General features: G+C 37.2%; 2 protein-coding genes across 3 annotated transcripts in view; both read right to left on the bottom strand.

Moving 5' to 3' along the window:
- Positions 1-4,212: 4,212 nt before the first annotated feature.
- LOC141649311 (uncharacterized) lies at positions 4,213-4,656 on the bottom strand. Its single transcript, XM_074458005.1, has one exon. It carries the CDS (start codon positions 4,654-4,656, stop codon positions 4,213-4,215), a length of 444 nt encoding a protein of 147 aa, XP_074314106.1.
- A 1,743-nt stretch (positions 4,657-6,399) lies between these two features.
- Positions 6,400-23,491, bottom strand: part of LOC141607016 (uncharacterized) — a 269,164-nt gene continuing 252,072 nt past the window's right edge. The window contains exons 2-11 of one of the 2 annotated variants that reach the window (XM_074426396.1): positions 13,700-13,795; positions 12,634-12,705; positions 12,460-12,534; positions 11,625-11,708; positions 10,618-10,698; positions 9,138-9,207; positions 8,302-8,393; positions 7,219-7,260; positions 6,925-7,005; positions 6,400-6,625 (exon numbers count right to left, since the gene is read on the bottom strand). In XM_074426396.1, the coding sequence (XP_074282497.1) occupies positions 6,554-6,625; positions 6,925-7,005; positions 7,219-7,260; positions 8,302-8,393; positions 9,138-9,207; positions 10,618-10,698; positions 11,625-11,708; positions 12,460-12,534; positions 12,634-12,705; positions 13,700-13,726 (696 nt within the window). In that variant the 5' untranslated portion in view covers positions 13,727-13,795 and the 3' untranslated portion in view covers positions 6,400-6,553. The remainder of the gene's footprint in view (positions 6,626-6,924; positions 7,006-7,218; positions 7,261-8,301; positions 8,394-9,137; positions 9,208-10,617; positions 10,699-11,624; positions 11,709-12,459; positions 12,535-12,633; positions 12,706-13,699; positions 13,796-23,491) is intronic. The other variant, XM_074426403.1, reaches the window with a different exon arrangement.

Below are 23,491 nucleotides of genomic sequence, written 5' to 3'. Positions count from 1 at the left end.
ATAGCACACCCATTCACATTCCCAAGCATTTCTATCGAATAGACTTTTATCACGTATCTCAAAATCATCATACAAGCTCACTAATCATGCCAACACTTCACTAAACACGGCCCAAATACAGCTATTACATCCTTATTAACGCTAACTAAGGCTCAACTACAGGTAGCTCCGACACAATTAGCATACACGTCACACATATACACACGGACTCCACATTCCCGTACCACTCGTGGATCGGCTTAAGCATCATGGGGCCAAGATTTTGAAATGAGGGCGCCTACTCACCCAAAACCTAGCATCAGCTGGGGCTCCCATTACACATACACCAGGTTCATTTTATTAGACTCACTACGTTCATTATTTTCATTTGTTACAGGTTCCAAAATCGTCGCTCTGATACCACTTTGTAACACCCCCATATTCAGAGGAGCCTTAACTAGGCCTTCCTTAGCATATAAGGGCGTTACCATCTCGGTTGCCCGAGGATAGTAATTATCAAATGTCGATAAGAGAACTATTATGTTATATTACAAGTGATTTAAACCAACAAACGATATAAAAGATACAACTCAACGACTACTCGCTATGACCATCATATCTCGTGAAGACTCATCCCCGCCTGGACTCCGCCTATCAACAACATCAACACCTGCTAAGACCGACTGCTCACCATAGGGGATCACGGCAGACACATAACAAACAAACAACCACACAAGGTCAGTACTGAGATAAGATACGACAACAGCAACTACAATTACCAACACAATACAATGCTATCAAACTCAAACACAATCACGATAACCCAATCAACTCTGTCACTGACTGTCCACTGGACCAGCCCTGCCAGTGGGGGACCGCAGCCGTTCCCACCTAAGCCCCGCTCATCATATCGAGCGATAACCCTGTCCATTAATGTGCACATCCCCTCCCGTGGCGGGTTCCACGGAGGGCGAAACTAGGGCGTGAAGCCACTCCCGCAAGTGACCCCACTCAGCCGAGAACGCATCTCGAGAACCAGAGACCACAACCACAATCACAATCACAGCCGTCACGATACAATTACGATACTAAGCAATCACAATACAACCACAACGACCGACACACTAGACTATCTACAGAAACTGAGTAGGCGAACCTACCTTTAAGCAACTGCAACCAATCCATGCCGACAAACAACATATCCAGCGACCAAGCAAAGCCTATAATCACAATACAATTATCTATTACTAACAAGCAACCCTAGCTGTAAAGAACAAGAAAACAGATGATGATTATGACATACCTATAGGGAGAAACTCAGCAAAAGACCGCTACCCGACTCAAGTGACGCTCTCCTAAGGCACAAGGATCTTCAAAAGGCTTCCATGGAGGTTTTGTGGTGAAGGGAAGGGAAAGAGGCGACTGAAGGATAGGAGGAAAATGGCGGAAGTGATATGCGGATTTAACAAAACGCGATATAAAACCCTCGCTGAAAACTCGGTACTCGATCGAGTACCCAACATACTCGATCGAGTGGCCCCCTACTCGATCGAGTAACCTAGCTACTCGATCGAGTAGCCTCTACTCTATCGAGTACCACTCTTAACCCGCAATCCAAGATGGTTTTGGCACTCACTTCTAAGACTATTCCCGCTCCCAAGGTCAGTCAACGCTGGTAAAAGGGTCTCAAAAAGGGCGGGTATTACACTCTTGGCCTCCGGTTCTCATCTGCCCACTTCTTCATGCGGCGGGACGCCTTCTCCAAGTAAGCGTGAGCAATCTCAGCATTGACATTCCATTCTTTAGCAAACTCGTGAGCTTTCTTCGTCCGGCCACCATAAAAATCTGCAACTGTGGGAGGCAATAACGGTTGTTGACTTGTGACAAGCTCAAATGGGCTCTTGTTAGAAGAGGAGCTCGTTTGAACATTAAAACAGAACTGGGCAACATCTAGGAGGCGCACCCACTCCATCTGGGTTGCGCCCACAAAATGTCTCAAGCACACTTCCAACATGCTATTGAATCTTTCCGTCTGGCCATCTATTTGAGGATGGTAACTTGAGGACATCCGAAGTTTAGAGCCCACGAGCTGGAACAACTCTCCCCAAAATAGTCCCGTGAAGCGAGAGTCGCGATCACTGACTATACTTTGAGGTAGTCCCCAATATTTCACAACATTCTTGAAGAACATCGTGGCCGTCTCTTCAGCACTGCACGTCTTCGGAAGGGGAATGAATGTGGCATACTTCGAGAAGCGATTCACAACGACAAGGATCACACTGAGAGACCCTACCTTCGGTAACCCAGATATGAAGTACATCGAGATACTTTCCCATGGACGAGTTGGTACCGGTAAAGGATTTAGTAGCCCTCCCGGCTTCTGTTTCTCTCCCTTGTCTTGCTGGCAGATCAGACAGGTCTTTGTGTACTCCATCACATCATCCTTCATCTGCGGCCAGTAGTAGTTTCTCTTCAGTAGGCATAAGGTTCTCTGCCACCCCGGATGACCTGCCCACAATGTATCGTGGCACTCTTGCAAGAGAATCTTTCGCAACCCTGCCGCTTTTGGAACAAAGATCTGATGTCCCTTCGTGAACAAGAGGCCATCCTCCATCCAAAATTGCGAGTCTTTCCTTCGATGGCTAATTGTTTCAGATTCCTTGCCACCGGGTCCTGGTCGAGGTGCTCTTTCACCTTAGCCTGAATATCGGTAGCTACTGTGGTGGTAGACAAATGAGCAATCGTGTGCAATGTGGCCAAATCACATCTTCGGCTGAGGACATCAGCGACTCTGTTCGCGGCTCCTGGTCTGTAAGCGAATTCCACATCGAACTCTGCCAACAATTCTTGCCATCTAGCTTGTCACTGCATTCACCTGGGTGAGTCAAGAAGTGAGATGCTGCGGTATTGTCAGTCTTGACAACGAACTTCGATACCAAGAGATAGTGCCTCCATCCCCGCAAGCAATGAACAATAGCTAGGAGTTCCTTCTCTTGTACCGCATAACGAGTCTCGACTCCATTAAACTTTATGCTCTCGAAAGCCACTGGGTGACCCTCTTGGAGTAGCACCCCCCCGAGGGCGTAATTAGATGCATCCGTCTCAACTTCAAAAGGCTTCGTGATATCCGGCAACGCCAAGACCGGCTCTTGTACCACCGCTTCCGTGAGCTTCTCAAAGGCCCTCTTCTTGTCGGCAGACCACTCCCACTTATTATCCTTCATCAGCAAGTCGGTGAGCGGGGCAGCAATTTTCGAGTACGCTCGGATGAATCTTCGATAGTAGTTTGCGAGCCCCAAGAAAGAGCGGAGCTCAGACACACTCCTTGGGGTTCCCCAGTCCTTGATAGCGGCAATCTTCTTCGCATCCATCTTCAGTTTGCCTTTGCCCACTACGTGACTAAGGAAATTCACTTCGGGTTGGGCAAATTCACATTTTTCTCTTTTCACGAATAGGTGGTTCTCTCGTAGCTTCGCGAACACCAACTCCAAGTGTTTTACGTGTTCAGCCAATGAGCGACTATATACAACGATATCGTCTAGATATACCACCACGAATTTGTCCAGGTACTCGTGGAAAACATGGTTCATCAACGTACAAAACGTTGCAGGTGCGTTCGTCAAGCCAAAGGGCATGACCAACCATTCGAAAGACCCATACCTCGTCATACAAGCAGTCTTCGGCTCATCTCGCAATTCAAACTTGATGATAACCAGATCTCAGGTCGAGCTTGGTGAAGTATACAACGCCTTGTAATTGATCGAACAAATCCGCTACCAACGGGATGGGGTAGCGGTTCCTCACCGTCAGCTTGTTCAGAGCCCGGTAGTCGATACAGAATCTCAGACTACCATCCTGTTTCTTCTGGAAGAGCACAGGGGCTCCATAGGGAGCTTTGGAAGGTCGTATCGACCCAGAGCGAATCAAATCGTCTAGCTGTCTTCGTAGTTCCGCTAGTTCGAGAGGCGCCATCCGATATGGCCCTCGAGCAGGAGGTCTTGTGCCCGGGAGTAATTTAATTTGATGGTCTACCGAACGTCGGGGTGGCAGACTCATAGGTAACTGATCGTGTCCTTATTGTCTTCTAGCACCTTCTCAACTTGTGGTTCTACGCATTCAGCAAGGGTGTCTTCTTTCATGGACACGGTACACAAGTATGTAAGCTCTCCCTTTTGAAGTCCCCTCTTCAACTGCATTGCCGAGAGGAGTGACCCCTTTTGCTTTCGGTCACCTTCAACAGCTTTCACAAGACATGGTTTTGAATTTTGATCCCACCATTATTAAAGACCCATTGTGGGGCGCCAGAAAGGTCGGGGTTCGCTTCAGAAAATCCATGCCGAGGACGATCTTGAAGTCATCCATCGGGATGCTGGTGAAGTCGAGCTTCCCCGTCCATTCGCCCATCTTGATCACCACTTCTCTAGCCACACCCTGAATCGGCAAGGCCTTGGAATTGACATCTTTCATGCTTCCTTCTCCTCGGTTCAACTTCATTCCGAGTCTCTTCGCTTCGTCGGGCGTGACGAAATTATGGGAGGCCCCTGTATCTATCATAGCTCGAATAGCCTTCCCATTGACGCTTATCTCCACGTACATCAGTTCCGTGGACTTGGTCTCGGAGCGCTCAGCGCCCTTGCCCATTGAGCACATCATGTGGAGTGCTCCCATTCGAGCCATTTCTCCTTACTCACTGGCCTCATCATCATCGCACCCCTTTGCATCCTGGTCTGTCCCCTCGGGATTCTGTTCTACCGACATCTTGGACAAATTCTTCTTGAGGGTGTTGAACTCCCCCTGGTGAGGGCACTCAGACATTCGGTGCGGTCTTTTACAAAGGAAGCACGCGAACGGCTTCCTGGCAGTCGACGCTTCAGAATTACTACCCTTAGAAGAGGTTGGAGTAGAATTCGTCGGACCCCATCTCCTATTATCACCTCCGGGACGGAACCGACTATTACCCGTAGAGGGAGGTCTTGCTTGTGAAGTCGTCCCTCCAAACCTTTGGTTGCTGCCCGTTGTAGCGAATCCCTTATTCTGGGAGGTTTCGCGCTCCGTGTAATAGTCAACTAGCCTTTCAGCCGCTGTCATCGCAGCCGAGAGGGACTCCGGTCGCTGTCGCATGATTTCTCGTTGCGCCCACTCCTTCAAGCCATCAATAAACTGAAACACCCGATCTTTCTCGGTCATGTCCGCTATCTCCAACATACAAGCCGATTACGCTTTCACATAGTCACGAATCGAGCCTGTATGTTTCAAGTTCTTTAATTTCCTTCGAGCTAGGAAATCGGTGTTCTCCGGATAGAATTGTTCCTTGAAGAGTCGTTTGAAATCGTCCCATGAGTCTAGCCTAATGGTCCCTGCCTCGATCTCGGCATGTTTCGAGCGCCACCATTGTTTAGCGTCATCCGTTAGGTACATACTCGCGGTGCTGACCTTTAGACCTTCGTCGAGCGCGCTCACTCGAAAGTATTGTTCCATGTCGAAGATGAAGTTATCGACTTCTTTCGAATCTCTCGCCCCACTATACTTGAGGGGTGTAGGCGGCTTCACCTTAGGAGTTCCACCAAAACTCCCGTCCGCGGCCATTTTCATCAAGGTATTGCACATGTTCTCGAGTTGCTCGACTTTTTCATAGAGATAACCCATATCCGAGTTATACTCTTTCGGAATCGCCTCTTCGACGGCCACAAGGCGGCTCTCGTGCCCCTTTATGGACTCGTCAATTACGTGGTGAGTACTCTCCAAACTCACTATGAGAGCCTCCAAGGATGTAATTTTCTCGTCCATCAATCTCTCTAAAGCCGCCACTTTAGCCTTAGTGTCACTTTTGTTCCCACTCGAATCTACCGCCTTTGATGCCATCGTATACAAGACCCGTCAAGAAGAAGGGCTCGATACCAAATGTCACGGTCCGAAACTTTGAGTCGGGGCGTGACGCGCACCCTTGTCTAAACACTCGACAAGAATGCAAGCGAAAGCGTCAAGCACTAGTGTTTGTCAAGCACTAGTGCATTCGTAATCGGTCTCGAGTTGTGGGTGTCGGAATCCTAGTCTCGATCGACACACACGGGCTTGTTAGTGAAGTGAAGGCAAGAGTCGTTCACAAGAAAGCAACAACAAGCAATAAGAAGGCAACTTGGTGGGAAGTAGATTTTGATTGACTAGTACTCCCCAAAGAGGGAAATTTGATAGTTACATCCTGGTAGCAGGAAACGTTAAAAGTGTAGAATAGCGATATACCTATTTATGGAAAGAAAAACTATGCTAACTATGCTAAACTAGGAAAGTATTTACTAAAAATATACAAGAGGAAATGAAACTACATAGCATAAATAAACCTAAGGGTTCGAAGTGTGTGGATCGTCACACCGAGTTATTAAAAGACAGGTGTCCCTATCTCCACCTCAAAAAACCAATCAATCAATCAAATACTAATTTAAAATATTCATACGATATACAGTAGTAACCAATCTGTTTCATAAAATTTAAGCTAACAGGTTACAGACACAGTAAATTGTTTAGTTGGTTCGAACAAAACTTGAGCAAAGACCATAGCCCTTTCTTAAGTTCCGACCTACAACGACTCCTCTATTAACCTCTTTGTGACGGCTTTAGGAAGGCCCATCACGCTGTCCGTGGTCCCTACCTGCACAACAGAAAAAAACCAATTGGAACTTCTCGAAACCTGAGATTATGCTTATTTGTTAACATGTTCTGATTATTTTTATTGTTCTTCCCAGGGGAAACGCTAACAAAACCTTGCAACAGTAGTTCACAAAATGAGAGAATCCAGACAGCGACATAATAACTAATGCATCAACATTTTTGTTGAATCAAATCACATGAATGACAAGAAATATGTAGTTTTGTGATGCAAAAATATTGTATATGAATGAGAATGAGCTCAAGGATGTCAGCATTAGGAGATCAGATTAGAACACCAACCACTTCTTTAACCAAAGGTAATATGAGAGGGTGCTCAATGATTAATCCACCCGCTACGTGAAGCACATCCCCCTCTTTGATCTGATTCATATTACAAATAATAAAAATGAAGGAAAATATATCAGAGTTTTACTTGCAAAATTTTCACGAGATTCATGTTTTGGGACAAAACAACAACATAAGAGACTAAAGCCTTAGTCGCAAAATGATTTGGGCTCGATAATATAAGGAGATTTAAATAAAAGGATATGAAAATTCCTAAAAGCAAACAAAAACGGTGACAACAATGCTTACAAGGTTATCAATAACTTCTTCTGGTATCACATCGAACAAAATCTGCAAAGATGTCAGAATGTGCTTTTAAGCTCTAACAAATAGTATTGAAGATACAGATTAGATTGAAAGATAACAGTACTGTTAGACAATTTTTTCTAATTTCACATGCAAGTAAAGAGGGTCAAATTATGCCCGGGAAGCTTAATGTAGCATGCACATCGACATCGCGCAACACTAAGAACGTATATTTACATTATTTACCTAGTATTACCTCCATCCCAATTTTCTTGTCCCTAACAACTAACACATGCACTCGTAGTACCATACAAATGATACAATAGCCTAACCACATGTAACTATGAAAGGCACTTGTCACCTATTTTGAGAGTTGCATCTTTAACACATTGCTTACAATTTACGAGGTCAAAGGTAATTTCGACATTTAAAGAAATCATACACTTGGTTGAAACAATCTATAGCAATTTTTTTTTTCTTTTTTTTTTATATAAAAAGAAAAAAATATAAATTAAAGTATTATCAAATGTGATAAACTTGATAAAATTTGTATTTGGGAAATTTTGTTAAAGAAGAAGAGATATTTGGCAAACGGTTCATGGCTACCCAAAGATGAAAAAAAAAAGTTGAGTAGATTTTGTGAAGCATATGCTATAAAGCATATATCATTTTGGGATCAAGGCTCTGATGATGTTGTTGTTGTATGCTATAAAGCATACATACAAGGAGTAAAAAAGGAAAATTGAAAAGTTTGATGCCATGCTTTGGGCAGTAGAGAAAAAGGGTGGGAAATCAAGCTGAGCATAAGTTAGTGACAAAAAGGGGCGAGACATCGCACCAATTATTGTGTGAACAACATTGACGTGACTAACCACGAGAACCTCCTCAAGTGAAAAAATTTAAGTACACACACTGTTCACGTGTTCAATCGTGAGAAACCCCTGTTCATCATTCAAATAGGTGTGTTGCATGACTTGTATCCAATTATGTGTTTTGACCAATTATTCCCTTTAAGCAAGTATTCATTTTTACTTTCCAACAACAATGTATTAGTATCATGTATGCGGTAAAATAAACAAAACTTACCTCCACTTTGTCCCATTCCCCTTTCCTGAATCCTGTCTGAAGGTTTGTCACTAGAACAGAACTGACAGTTGACGCCTTCTTACCAGAATAGTCTATCAACAAATCCATTAGAAAATCAACAAAGAAGTCAGAAAGAAAACTATGGTTTGTAAATGTGAGACATATATGCACAGTAGAAGACATCCACCAAAAAACGATGGCAAACTAATCAATATAGGTGATTTGTTTAGATAATGAGACAAGCCATAGAATCTGCAAATATCTGTTTGCCATTTCAGGCTCTCGGTTCTCTCTTAGATTGCTTGTCATTCTTTGACTCTGTAGAACAATAGATGCCCATAAAATAGATCGCTATATTATCTAACAATTACGAGTTCTTCTGAAAAACTCATGTAAAACGTGCATAGCTAAAATGTCACGAGTATATGACAAAGTAATACCGTATGTCTGGTTTTCTATCTTTTATTCGGACATCTAATAATTTCATAATCGGGCTATCAACTATACTACTATGACTCTTAATACTTTCGTGCGTAACCGTGTCTAAACCGCAACACTCAGACATGTATCTGAAACTTGGACACCTTCATTTCAGCCAAAACATGTGAATTTTCAATAAAATAGCCCAATCTGAACCTTGATAGTTGATACACACCCGTGTTGAATGATTTTAAATGAGTCTGAGTAGCATAGGCTATCAAACCGGAGTAGGATATAAGCTTTAATCCAGGTTTTAAAAAAACTTTGCATAGCGCGTTTCACCAGTATGGAATGAACGTCTCAAAACATAGTCAGAAAATCAGAAAGACAGGCACTTGTGACTTATGAGCTCATACCTTTCATGAACTGCCGTGCTTCCTCCTCACTGGATGGTTTTTCCCTAACCATGCCTTCATAGACCACTACCTGGTCATAGGAATCCAAAGGTAACAAACACGAATGTTACTAACATGACAAAAGAGCACAAGCTGTGAAAATAGATGATTATGAAGAATGAACAGGGATAACAAAGATCATGGCTTGCTAGAAATTTCAGATATTGACTGCCCTAGATTGAATTTGTAAGACTGTAACTTTGGAAGACCAGAGTTTTCGGTTCACAATTCATGAAAGCAACTACCGATCCGTATCAAGGGTAATTGTGCACATGATTCCGGGTCTCCTGTAAAACTGCCAAGGCTAGTGTACTAACAGGCACACACATTGATAGCTTAAGCTTGAGCTGTATTAGAGTTCATTTATAGCTCATTATAATAATGCAATATTGAACATAGCCTTAGCCTATGTTACTCTGACACTTCACTTAGTTGCCGTGTCGAGTGTCCGACACCTATCGTGTCGATACCGACACGACACCCATGTCGGAGAGCTAGCCCCCCCCCCCCACACACACACACACACACATAAAAAAGAAAGTAAGTTTGGCTAACATGACCCACAGCGAGAAATAGTATATGTGAGAAAGGAATGAGATAAATTTTTCTTTTTAAAAAAAAAAGAAATAAAACAAAGGTTAAATATAGTAGATCGGCTATCATGTTACGTTGTCATTTTTGTTCTTGAAAATACACATTCAATTGACAGGAATTGATTGTATAACTGAAAATTGAAGAAAAAATTCCAGTATATTGTTCAATTTCAGTTTTCTTTCCTTTTTTTCTTTGATGTAAAGGGAGTTAGGTCATGTTCTTTTAGACTTCAATTCACTTCAGAAAGTTTCAGTCCAAACGAACAGGCGTTACAAGGGTAATCTTAATGATTGACGGCATCCAAACTGAAGTCATGAGTACCCAGGCTAATTCCAGTTTATACTACTACACAGCAAATACACCTATTTGGCTATTTGTTTTCCACAAAATACTGCAAGTCTGCAAACAAGGACACTCAACTTACTTAACTAAGAGATAAGCTATATGGAATCAAATGCTTGTTTCTGAGCTCAAATCAGCGACTCTTTAAACAGTTAACTCTGATAGCTGGAGTTTGACTTCACTCTGATAGCTCTTACAAAGAAAGATTCTGTTCTGAAATTGAATATATGGAATAGGATTGACTTGCAAAGCTCGTCTCTATGAATAACAGAAAGTGAACAAGTTCATGTAAAAGCCCATCCAATTGCTTCCTTTCAAGCAACCAAACACCCAAGTTGCAGCATTTAAACTGCTCCTCTGGTGTGTTAGCTAAACAAACAAGACTCTACACATGCATTCATTTCTTTATCACAGGTAAACAGGTGCACATTATTCATGAAATTTTCAAAGAATTCCATTACGGCATTTTAAATCCACAGATACAAAAAATAGAGGAAACTAATACTTGGTCGCCAGTAATTAAGATTGAGGGTGCAGCATCAGTGCTGTGATCACCGATGATAAGCTCTGATTTCGTAGCTTCTGCCTGACAACAAAGGCGAGGGACTGACATAAATAAGGAACCCACAACATAACTGACACCGTAAAAATTTTACAGGCACTGCCACACAGGATTGCTTGAATGATGAGAAAAATGTCAATGCCATAGAAATGCCATCATTGTTCTAAACAGTTTGACCGAATTAGTAAAATTACTTTGTATCGTATCACAGCAACTAGCCAACAAGAAATATGACCATTGATTAAGGTCAGAGCTTGCATTAGGAAAGTAGTGACATAAAAGGTTTCACTATGAAAAATAAGTGTCACAATATCCTGTATCCTAATCACCTAGCTAGGAAACAATGTTCATAGAGAAAGACAAAGCAATGCGACTACTGAGTCAAGAGTGTCAGCTGAAACTGGTATTATATAGCATCAAGAGATATATATAATTAACCAAAGTTGGCTGGTGTGAGTGGTAAGGGCTCTCATCTCTTAAACAAGTGGTCAGGGGTTCGATTCCTGGCTCTTGCGAATGAAAAAGTCAAACTTGGGAGGGGTCAACCCATTAAATTGCCTTCAGTACCCCGAAGGAGATTGCCCCAGCTGTCGGTAGGGGATACTCCTGATCAACACCAAAAAAAAAATATATATATATATATATATATATAGCTTCTTAGTAAACAAGTTCCAGGACTCTCCAAAGAAAGGATCACAACAGCCTTCTGTGTGCATATTCTATCTTTAAACTAGAATCACAAAATAATCACTTTATCCAAGTAGCAATAGCTATTCAGAAGGGACATATTACAGATAAGCAACAAGAAAAATCACCCTGAAGGAGATAGCTCATACCTACATCCACCAATTGAGGATCTACGGGATATGATAGTGTTGAAGTAATAAAATTATACCATATTTGTCGTACAATAGTAATCACAATCACAGCGAAGAGAAGAGACTACATACTGTGTCAGCTGAAAGTAATAGTGTTGGTTCATGATCGTTCACTTGCTTGTCAGCTATTTGTAGCTTAGAAATGATTGCGTCAGCCTGAGTGATACTTGCAGTCATTTGTATATTGCACTTTCAACAATTCTTATGGAGAGACATAACAAGTCTAAAAGAAGACAAGTTAAAATCTAAAATCGAATAAACATTAAACCATAGATAGTGTAGCAAACACGGAGAAACATGTCGTATACAACACAATACCACATTGCCACAGGCTATTAAGGGGACTGAATGCACATAGCCTGATAGACTCAACTACACCGTGAATGGCATTGACCAACTGTTACTTGACAAGCAACGATATAAAAACGGAAACTGCTTAGTGAACCTTTTTCTTTATTCCCTCATATCCCAACGCCTAAACTACGACTCCTTGTCTCTAGTAGAGAAAAATAGAAAATAAATAAAACTTCAAGTCTTCAAATATCTAAAATTAACTATAGCTTGACTCCCCTTCAAAATTCATAAAGAGCTTTACTTCTACTGTTATACAGAATAAAAATTAGGAGGCGCAGGGCATTGGAGCAAACTTCAAAATTATCCTTAAGTGACCAATTGAACCGCACTTGTAAAAGACCCTTGTACTCAAAGAACGTTGACCCTCCATCCCCATTTATATTGTCCCCATTTCACTTTTGTGGTAAATCGATGTCAACTTCAGCTTGTACATGCAAAGGGTTGATCACATACTCATGAAACTTGCAGTAAAATACTCCATAAGAAATCACATATAAACAATAAGCAACAAAATACTAAAGACGGATACACTTAAATGGAAACAGAACTGCACCTTAGCCTCAGCAAGGGCCATAACCAAATCTTCTGGTTTTTCTTTACGTATCGCTTTTTCATCAATATCCGCAGTCTACATGACAAATTAGTTAGACACTTTGACACTCAAACTTACTAAACCACCACAATGGCACAATGCTTAAGAAAACCAGATACATGGCCTTGATATTACCAATATTGTGAATTTATAACCCATCTCTTCCATTATCTTCCTGCGCGCTATCGACTTCGATCCTAAAATTATCTGCATCACCTTAAAACCACTCTCATCAAAATTTGCAAAACAGAACATTACATGCTTCAAGGACTCCCCCAAATTGAGGCTAAGAGTGGGTTGGATGCACATAGCATTACCCCCACAAAAGACTGTTTTCAGATAATCCAAAAATAAAAATTACGTCAGGAATTACATCTATGATTTCTACTTTGCAATAAAAGGGAACCATATCCACGTTGGTTTATTTTATTCCATCATATTACGATAACCAAATAATAAAAGTCATTGGCTCTGTCGGAGAACTACCAGTCTCCACATATACCAATTAATACTCTCCCCGTTAACTGGTTAGGACGGAGGGTGTAGTACTTTCGGACAGACAATTGGAAATTTACAAATTAATCGGACGATTAAACTCTAAGGGCTTGCTTGGGATGAAGGTAATTGTTACTAGGGCAATAGAGCTTAAATGAGCTAGAAAATGGATGAAAGTGATAGTAATGGAAGATAGAAATGAGGGAAATAGTGTACATATTAATAACTGCTCCATTAAGGAGAAATCATTACTCACCAGTCACCTCCCTCCACAACCAACACTAACCATCAATCTCCTCCTATTTCTTCTTATTTTAATCTGCATTACTCCGGTAATAATTACCTACATCCCGAGCAAGCCTAAAAATATCTAAGAATATTTGATGAACTGACTTATGATTCTTAGTTCACAGATAATAAGATAAAAGTACAGAACTTGACTTAAAATCTCTAAGTTTTAATACAAAAATTGAATACAATCTATGCAGCATATGTTTATTCTTCCTCATTTTTCACTTATACTATAAACAACAAGTTGAATTATGTTGTTTATTTGATGATAAAAACTAGGGTGGGGAGTAGAAATAATTAAAGCATACAAAACCCAGGTAGAAAAAATAAAAGTAAATTATAAATATGAAACAAAGTTATAAGGTTGCTTAATTTGACAAGAAAGAGCATAAATAAGAGTGACGAAAGAAGAAACCTTGAAGGTATTAGCAATGGAGGCCATAGTTTTTTTCCAGGAGAAGGAGAATGTTATGGTCGCTCAAGATAATTGGAGACTGGATTTTCGAATATCAGATGTTGGTTTTCTTTTTTTGGTTATTTAATTTAATGACAATAATCCACCATAAGCCTCTCCTTCCCCATTTAATACATCCTATTGATTATCCCATATTAATCCCTTTTACGTAATTTATTTTCGCAGTACGTTTTTTACTCAACTCGGTACATTTTGCGCGGTATTTTCCATTTCTATACCCTTCACTGAAAAAGCACTCAACCAAATTCCCTCAACTAGTAACTACACAACTTGTCTTAAATCGATCAATTTCTTCAATTCTAGTTGATTATTTGACTGGAAAATAAGTTTTTACTTTGTTAATCGCAAATTCTCGATCAAGTCAATCCTTTTTGGTGGGTTTTTAAGCAATTTTTAGTTTTAATTAGGGTTTAACGTAATCTGGGGCTGTTAGGTAGCGTTGGGTTGGCAGCAAATGCAGTGACGCCGTGACGGGATGACGACAACGGTGAGTGACAAGGGAACAACTTTGCAGGGAGATGTGTGAAGCGGACAGTTGTGGCGATCGAGGTGGCCTCAAGTGATGGCGACTAGATGGCCAAGACAGGTTATGGGCAGGCGGGGGACAGGCGGACGGGTAAGGGTGGTGCAGGTGACCCAATGTCATTCACGATTGTGACCGAGGCTAGGTAGAGTACGGGGATGCGGTGGTTTGACAAGGGTAGGGGTTAGTGGTAAGGGAAGGGTGCCATGCGGACGACGATGGTCCGGTGGAGGGTGGGTGGAGGCGTAGGCAGGTAAGAAATTAGGGTGAGAGGGTGGTGGTGGTGGTTAGGAGTTAGTGGGTTGCTGAAATTGCATTATTTTTTTTTCCTCCTTTTTTTAATTGTACTACCGTGAGAAGAAATTAGGGGAAATGGGAGGGGTACTATTATCAAAGTTGTACTACGATGAGTAAAATGTGTACTGCGAAAATCAACACCCTAATTTTATCTTTACTACCATTTAACTTATTTGAGTTTTTTGATAACTACTACCTTTATACTATACAATTTTAAGAACTAGTACCAAAATAATTTTCGTCTATAAACTACTACCAATAAGTTTGAAGTTTTTTAAAAACGCTACCAAGTCTCATCTAAACCTTAGTAAAACACAATCTCGGCTATTTATTTTTTACTTTTCATCTTAAGTTGTACATTTCATCCCTTTAACACTACCAACACTACCGTTTGCCAATCATTTTGGGGCAAAATCACTTTACCCTAGCTTCATTTAATTCACTTATCTAAGGTAAAAAAGTTGCTTAAACTTCATCAAAGTAAGTGGTTAAAGCGATAAAATTTACTACTTAAGATGGAAATTCAAAAATAAATGCCTGAGATTGTGTTTTATTGGCTTTAGATGAAATTTGGTAGTGTTTTTTAAAAAATTCAAACTTATTGGTAGTAGTTTCTAAACGAAAATTATTTTGGTAGTAGTTCTTAAAAGAGTGTAATACAAAGGTAGTAGTTATAAAAAAAAACCCAACTTATTTTGAGACACTGGAAGGGCAACCTGTTACACAGGTCACCCCTTTCATTTTAATCCTTTAATTAAAAAAAACTAAAATACAAAATAATTAAACCCTTTCATATTACACAGGTCAGCCATTTCCACTACCATTGATCCATAGACCTTCAGATCAAACCATGTCATCATCAGTGGTGGCACTAACCCGTCGCCATGTCCTCTCCCTCTCCCTCTCCCACCTCCACCATTGCCCACCACCTTACCTCTTCCTCCGCCGCTTTTTTCCCGACGAAAACCCTAAAATACCATCCCCAACCCGTCTCCTACGCCGTCAAACTCAAACCAGCGCCTCCAGAACCCTCTGCCACCTCCTCCGCTGCGAAAATCGCCGTGTTAGCAGGAGTTCACGCGCAAGGAATTCCGCACGCACCACCATCACAAACTCCTCGAAATCGCCGCCGCATATCATGAAAGGAAGATTGGTGAACGTCGTCGCCGCCGCTGAGTGGAAATTCGAGATCTAATGTTGTCAGATTTAAGAAAATGACGCAGCTTGTTGGTTTTGGTGTTGGTGTGGATATCGGTGGTTGGTTATAGAGGACTTGAGGAGTTAAGGGAGGGAGTAAATGGTTAATGTGTTTTATTGATTAATTGAGAATTGTAATTGAAGAAGGATGAAGAAGAAATGAAAGTAAGGTCATAAATTCGGGATAAAAGAAGAAAAAAAAGGAACCCACCATTGAATTTCTTAAAGCTTACCCAAAAAGATGAAAAAAAATGGAGATCAGATAAATCATGAGGTAAAAAATTATCAAAAAGATGAGAGAAGAAGGGAAGAACCAGAAAGATGCAAAAAGAAGCAAAGATGAAAGATGAAACAAGAAGGAAAGGGTAAAAAATAGAAGAAACCTGTAAATTAGTGAGCTTTACCGGTTACAACAAGTCAACATGGGGGCTAGTGTAAAATAAGTTAAATGATAGTAAAGATAAGATTAATATGGGATAATCAATAGGATGGATTAAATGGAGAAGGAGGAGCTTAGGATGGATTATTGTCATTAACTAACCCTTTTTTTTCTTTTTTTGGTACAAAATAAAGGGGCAAAGCCAAATAGCTATAAACCAGCCGTAGAAACGGTTGGAATATAAAATCAATAACCACCAGCTTAAACTTTTGATTGAATAATTTCTTATCAGAAAGGAAAAATTACAAATAACCACCACGTATTTGCGTATTTTTACAAATATAAGATAAAATCTTTTTTTTTTTACATTGATCCCGTAATGTGTGTGTGCCCAAGATAATTGGAGACTGGATTTTCGAATATCAGATGTTGGTTTTCTTTTTTTTCTTTTTTTCGGTACAAAATAGAGTGAAAAGGCTACGGTTACACTTAGGAAAGATGCTACTCATACACGAGGTGTATGAGTTTTTTCATACACGACCAATGAAAATGCGCCACATTGGCAAACTAGAGTTAACTTGCAGAGGTTAGAGTAAGGTTAGATTAGTAATTTAACTTATTGGGTTAATAAGTTAACTATAGTAGTTAACAGTTTTTATGGAAGTTTTTTAATTTGTTTTGACTTTCTTTAATTTCTTTTAATTACCTAAATTTATGTTATTATTTATATTTTTTTTGTTATTTAGCTTTTATAATTAGGAAAATCGGTTTTTTAAAAACAATAAAATAAAATAGATAAAAATTGAATTCAATTAATCAAACCCTAATTTAATTTAGTAATAAAATTGATGAATACCCTAATTCCCAATTTCGATTTCAATACTCAAATCGAATTCAAAATTTCGATTTCAATTATCAAATTGATGAAAACCCTAATTGTAAATTTCGATTTTATATAATTGATGAACCCTAATTGTAATCGTCAAAATTCAATTAATCAACTTGAATTGAAAATTTCCAATATAATTGATGAACCCTAATGCAATAAACCCAAATTGATTAATCGATTCTGTAATGAAATTGTAGATAAATATTTTGCCTTAATCAAAATGAAAATGAAAATGTTTATCAAATGATTAATCAAAAAAATTGAAAAAAAAAATCAAAATCGAAATGAACTAACCCTAACTTGAGAAACCGAAAACAAAAAGCAAAAAAATTTGCTGGTAAGGAGATTCGAGCACGGGGTTGTTGTTAGTAGAGGGCTATTGTTTGCAAAGAGTATAGTAACCATCTAACCTAGGGGTATCAGCACGTCAAAGTATCCATTTCAATTCATTATATTGTTAAAAGTAAACCCTAATTCGGTTTTTAACCGTCTAATCAAAATTATTGTTTCCACGATTTTTAAAACTTCCTTATTTAAAAAAACTACCTCATTTACAAATTGCCTTATTTTAAATTTTGAATTTCACATTTCCTTATTAAAAAAGATTTTTGATTGATTTGTGGAATATTTTTTTTAAATATTTTATCTTATTGTTGAGAGATTTTAGAAAAGATCTTTCAATATTTTATCTTATTGTTGAGAAATTTTAGAAAAGATCTTCAATATTTTTTTGTGGTAGCAATAACAGTATAATATTAAAAAAAAAATCAATCAGTTTATAAGAAATTTCACGTTTTGATGATCAAATTGCTATAATTTGATCGAAAAAAAAAAAAAAAAACTTCAACTAAAATGGATTTTGATTTGAATGTTCCTTGGGAAGAACAAAACAATGACTCAAGTAGTGATGTCGTTATTATCGATGATGATGTTAGTAACGATGTTGCCAACGCAGACGATATTGACGATGGTCCTGCAATTGTTGAAGGAGGATGGGTTGAAAAGGTAGGAAATATGTTAAACACGGGCGGTAATGGCGATTCTTTAGAAGTTAATACTCCAACCAGAGGAATGTCGTTCGTGAATGGTGACGAGTTTGCTGCGTTTGCGTACCAATATGCGTATAAAAACGCCTTTCAACTTTTTTGTAGGTGTACTGAACTAGTGAAGATGTACCAGGAAAGAGGTGTCAAGCGCAATGGTATGGGGAAGAAGCAACCTCGTTTCTATATGATGAAGCGAATAAGATTATGTTGCACAATGGGGGCCAATCTGAACAAACAAAACGGGTTTAAAGACATTGCAAATTTTGAGAAATGCAAATTTGCAATAGAAGCATCGTTACAAAACGATTTTATTGTCATCGGTGCGTGTTCGTTGGAACACAATCACGTTTTAAAACGTGAAAATACTCGTCACATGGTAAGTTACCGGATGTTTGACGAATATTTCAAAAGATGGGCCTTATTGAACGACGATGCCGGTATTTCTATTGCCAATAACTTCCAAATTCTCGTTAGAGAAGCGGGTGGGCATGAAAATTTAAAAATCAACAAGCATGACATACGGAATTTTCTTAATCAAGAACGAAGACGTAGTAGAATTAACGGGGATGCAGCGGCTTTGGAGGCTAGATTTATTAAACTTAAGGAAGTCGATCCAGATTTTTACTACGCCATTCAGACGGATTTTGAAGGCAAGTTACTAAATGTGTTTTGGGCTGACCGACGTTGCAGAGGAATGGCAAAGGCATTTGGTGATGCAATTTCTTACGATGCTACATTTTGTGTTAACAGGTGACCAAATTTACGTAATTTACTTAAGACCTTATTATTTTTTAATTAATTTTGAACGTAATAATGGCGGGAAATTTTGGAGGGAAACATTTCAATTGGACCCTATATAAATAACCCTAATTGCTAGATGTTACCTCCATTCCCAAATCAAATTCATAAGAAACATAAAACTCGTTTCATTAAATCAAAACTTTTAACCTACTGTCATGGCTAATCATATTCAATATGCAATGTTAAATAGAGAGATTGTGATGGAAAGGAAGGCTCATGCTAGGGATTTGTTGGAGACAAGGATGTTTGTAAGGGAAATGTTAGACGTTGTCAAAGACAAAAGTAAAATTGAGGATGCTATAGCCCGTGCTCAGTGTAAAACCATAGAATACATATATGAAGAAGAGTTCAATGCCAAATATTCGACATTCCTACCCGATGAACACCTGAAATGGCGCCAAGTGGGGCAACGTGAGTACCTACCAATGCCGGTTCCCGATGATGTACTCGTTCGGGTTGAAGGAGGGAACGATAATTTTGATGCCCCTACTACTCCCCCTCCAACGAATCCTCAATGGAGGTCGAGAGGAAGATATGGTTTGGTTGGAAACAGCATAAGGCGCCTACAATTCTAGTGCTTAGTTAATTTTTAGCATTTTATTTTATAATTTTCAAGTCTGATTACCACGGTTTTTAGTTTCAATTTACATTTCGTGTAATCGTTTCATTTTATTCCAATAAATTATATCTTATTTAGTTATATTCTTTTACATTATTGTTTTTTTTTTGTTTACAAACCCTAATGACCATTTCTGAATTAGAGTAACTCATAACTTACAATTACAAAATCAATTAGCCAAATTTGAAGAAAAACTAGCCTACTAAACTTGTGTCAATCAAATGTATGAACCCTAGTTGAGGTATTTTAGCAGTTAATCGAAATAATTAGGGGATTAAGAAAAAAAACAAAGTTGTGGCTATAAGGATTCGAACACGGGTTTTCTTGACTTAGCCTAAATCTAATCCTAAAAAATAAATAATCCCAAAATCACTAAAAAAAAATAATATTCCTAAAATAAGTTAACAATATTTTTTAAAAAAACAAAAGATATTTTATGAAATAAAAACAAAATTTTATAAATAAGGCAATTTTTAAATTTAGGAAATTCATTGCCTAAAATCAAGCTAAGAATATTTTAAAAAGAAAAGATAAAATATCAATGAAACCGAAAATCTTTAAAAAAGGCAATTTATATATTTAAGAAATTTATTGCCTAAAATCAAGCTTAAGAATATTTAAAAAATAAAGATATTTTATCAAATGAAACCGAAATTGTTTAAATAAGGCAATTTTATAATTTAAGAAATTTATTGCCTAAAATATAGCTACGAATATTTTAAAAATAAGGAAAGTATTAAGAGTTTAAAAACGGAATTTTAAATAAGGCAATTATTCGAATTAGAATTCATTAAGGTTTAATGAATTAAAGAAATAGATTCATAATATAATGAATTGTAATCAGTAAATGTATGTGCTGATACCCCTAGCTTAGTTGGTTACTAGTCTCTTTACAAAAATCTAATTGCTACTAATGCCAACCCGTGTTCGATCCTTCACAACAACTTTTTTTTTGCCCTTTTATGCCTTAATTAGAGTTAATCAATTAATGGATTAGGGTTCATCAAAAAATTTACCCTTCTTCCCCAATTCGATTTTAAATGATTAATAATTACTCCAATGCTAGGGTTAATTCGATTTTTATTGATAAGGATTACCATTTGATTAATAAAATTTGATTTTGATCATATGAATTAGGGTTCTTCAACTGAATTAGGGTTCATCAAAAAATTTCCCCTTCATCTCCAATTCGATTTTAAATGAGTAATAATTACTCCAATGCTAGGGTTAATTCGATTTTTATTGATAAGGATTACCATTTGATTAATAAAATTTGATTTTGATCATATGAATTAGGGTTCTTCAACTGCATTAGGGTTCATCAAAAAATTTCCCCTTCATCCCCAATTCGATTTTAAATGAGTAATAATTACTCCAATGCTAGGGTTAATTCGATTTTTATTGATAAGGATTACCATTTGATTAATAAAATTTGATTTTGATCATATGAATTAGGGTTCTTCAACTGAATTAGGGTTCATCAAAAACTTCCCCCTTTTTCCCATAAATCGATTTTAAATGGTTAAGAATAAGGCTATTCGATTCATAGAATTAAGTTCATCAATTTGATACGATTTTGATTACTTAATAGAATAGGATTAGGTTATGATTAATGTTATGAAATTAGGGTTCATTTGATTTTTATTATGAATTTTCATTGTTTACGAATACGATTTGAAAAACAAAATTGATTGATTAAGAAGTCAAAAATAAATAATACTAATAATAATACAAAAAAACGTTAAAAACAATAATAATACTAATGATACTAATAATAATAATAAATCAAAATATGTCAAACAAAGGAAATCAAAAATTACCCTAAATATAGTTAACTACATGTGGTTAGCAAGTTAACTACATATGTGTAATTACTAATATAACCCTAAATTAACTACATATGATTCACTCTAGTTAGCCACATGGCGCAATTTAATTGGTCGTGTATGAGATTTTCATACACCTCGTGTATGAGTAGCCTTTTCCTACACTTAGTGTATAAAATCTTCTATACACTACGGGTAATATAATGACATGTGGCAATGTGAAATATAAGATAAAATCTTTTTTTTTTACATTGATTTTGTTATATTTGGAAACCATAAATTTGAAAATCATATTTAAAAATGTTAATTATCTCTTCACAATTAATTTATCAAAATATTCCGAATCTAGTCTATATATATTTTATATTTATAAAAGAGGCTTTTTTCGAGCGATTCTAGAGCGTCCACATCATCAAAAATCAATTTAGGAAAGTATCATAAATAATAATTTTTGATGAAAAAATAAAGTTCAAAATCTTTTAATTATTATAATATACTCCGTATATATTTCCTAAATTATATTTAAGTGATATTTCCAATTTTTATATAAAAACTTTTCCATTTCATTTGACAACAAAGTATTGTTAAAAAAATTATGAAAATAATATAATTAGATTCGTGATAAAAAAATGTTATCATTAGAGTATAAATTTTATATCATTTGTACATACTAAACATAGTGTACCTCTTAGTTCTTAATACATTATATGTCCCACATTGAAAAATAATGTAGGTGTGGAGAATATACTATGCATAAAGAATAGAATTATCCCACATCGAAAGATTAACAAACTGAGTTAATCCTATGATTATAAGTAGGAGGCATCCTTGAAACTTAGGTATTAACCCAAATCTTTTGAGTCTCTTAAGTATTGTCTTAAAGAGCTCTTAAAAGTTTGTATCATATCTCCACAATATGATATAAAAAATAAAGTGGATATTTTTTAATTATTATAATATAAATTTCCTATATTATATATCCAGGTCATATTTATAATATTTATATTAAAAATATTTTACATTTCATTTGATAAAAAACTATCGTAAAAAAATTATATAATTAGATTTGGGATAAAAAAAAAAGAAATTATTAGAGTATGAATTTCATATCATTTGCACAAAAAAAAGAAAAAAAAAAGTAAAAGTTCGTATCATATCTCCACAATATGATATAAAAAATAAAGTGGATATTTTTTAATTATTATAATATATATTTCCTATATTATATATCCAGGTCGTGTTTAGAATTTTATGTAAAAACATTTTACATTTCATTTGATAAAAAAACTATCGTAAAATAATTATATAATTAGATTTGGGATAAAAAAAATGAAATTATTAGAGTATGAATTTCATATCATTTGCACACAAAAAAAGTACGATTATTGATAGACAGTATATGATGTCGAACTAGGCGAGAAAAAGAAGACGTGTTTCTTAGTATGTTATATGTCACGCATTGAAAAATAATATAAGTGTGATGAACATACTACGTATAAATAGTAGAATCGTCCGACATCGGAAAATTACCATAAAGTGGGGTCATCCAATTATAAATAATAAAATTATCCCACATCGAAAGATTAACATAGGGTGTGATGATCCTATGATTATATATATGAGTCATCCTTTGAACTTAATTATCAACCCAAAATCTTTTCAGTCTCAAGTATTTTCTTAAAGAGCTCTTATATGTTACAGTTGTCTTATATGTTACATTTGTTGTGCTCTAACAGTTAAATTGATACAAGTGACCTTGATTTTAAGTATGCATGATCTCCATAATTAATAAGTCTTAAAAGCGATTAATATTGATTAATTCAATTTAATGAGAATGAGAATATAAAAATGAGTTAGGTATGATTTCATTAAAATGACACCAATCACTGAATGTTAGTCAACAATTAAGCGGACAACAGTTGAAGAAATCCAAGTATAGCAAAAAACTCAAGGTTCAGCTACCATATCAGCTCTAGGAACTGCCAACACACTTATAATTAAATGCTACAAAAACATTTCCCTAAAAAATCCATAGGCCATAACAGCCTATATAGTCTTAATACCAAATTTATTTGTATTTTATTATCCACGAATTTTTATTTAAGACGGAAGTATCCATCTTCAACCTTTTTTTGTTTAAATATGTACTTAAATT

This window comes from Silene latifolia, chromosome 1 (assembly GCF_048544455.1).
Source record: "Silene latifolia isolate original U9 population chromosome 1, ASM4854445v1, whole genome shotgun sequence".
In the NCBI taxonomy this organism is placed as follows: domain Eukaryota; kingdom Viridiplantae; phylum Streptophyta; class Magnoliopsida; order Caryophyllales; family Caryophyllaceae; genus Silene; species Silene latifolia.
Note: the sequence above shows the minus strand (reverse complement) of the source record. Positions and strands in the feature narration are given on the sequence as shown.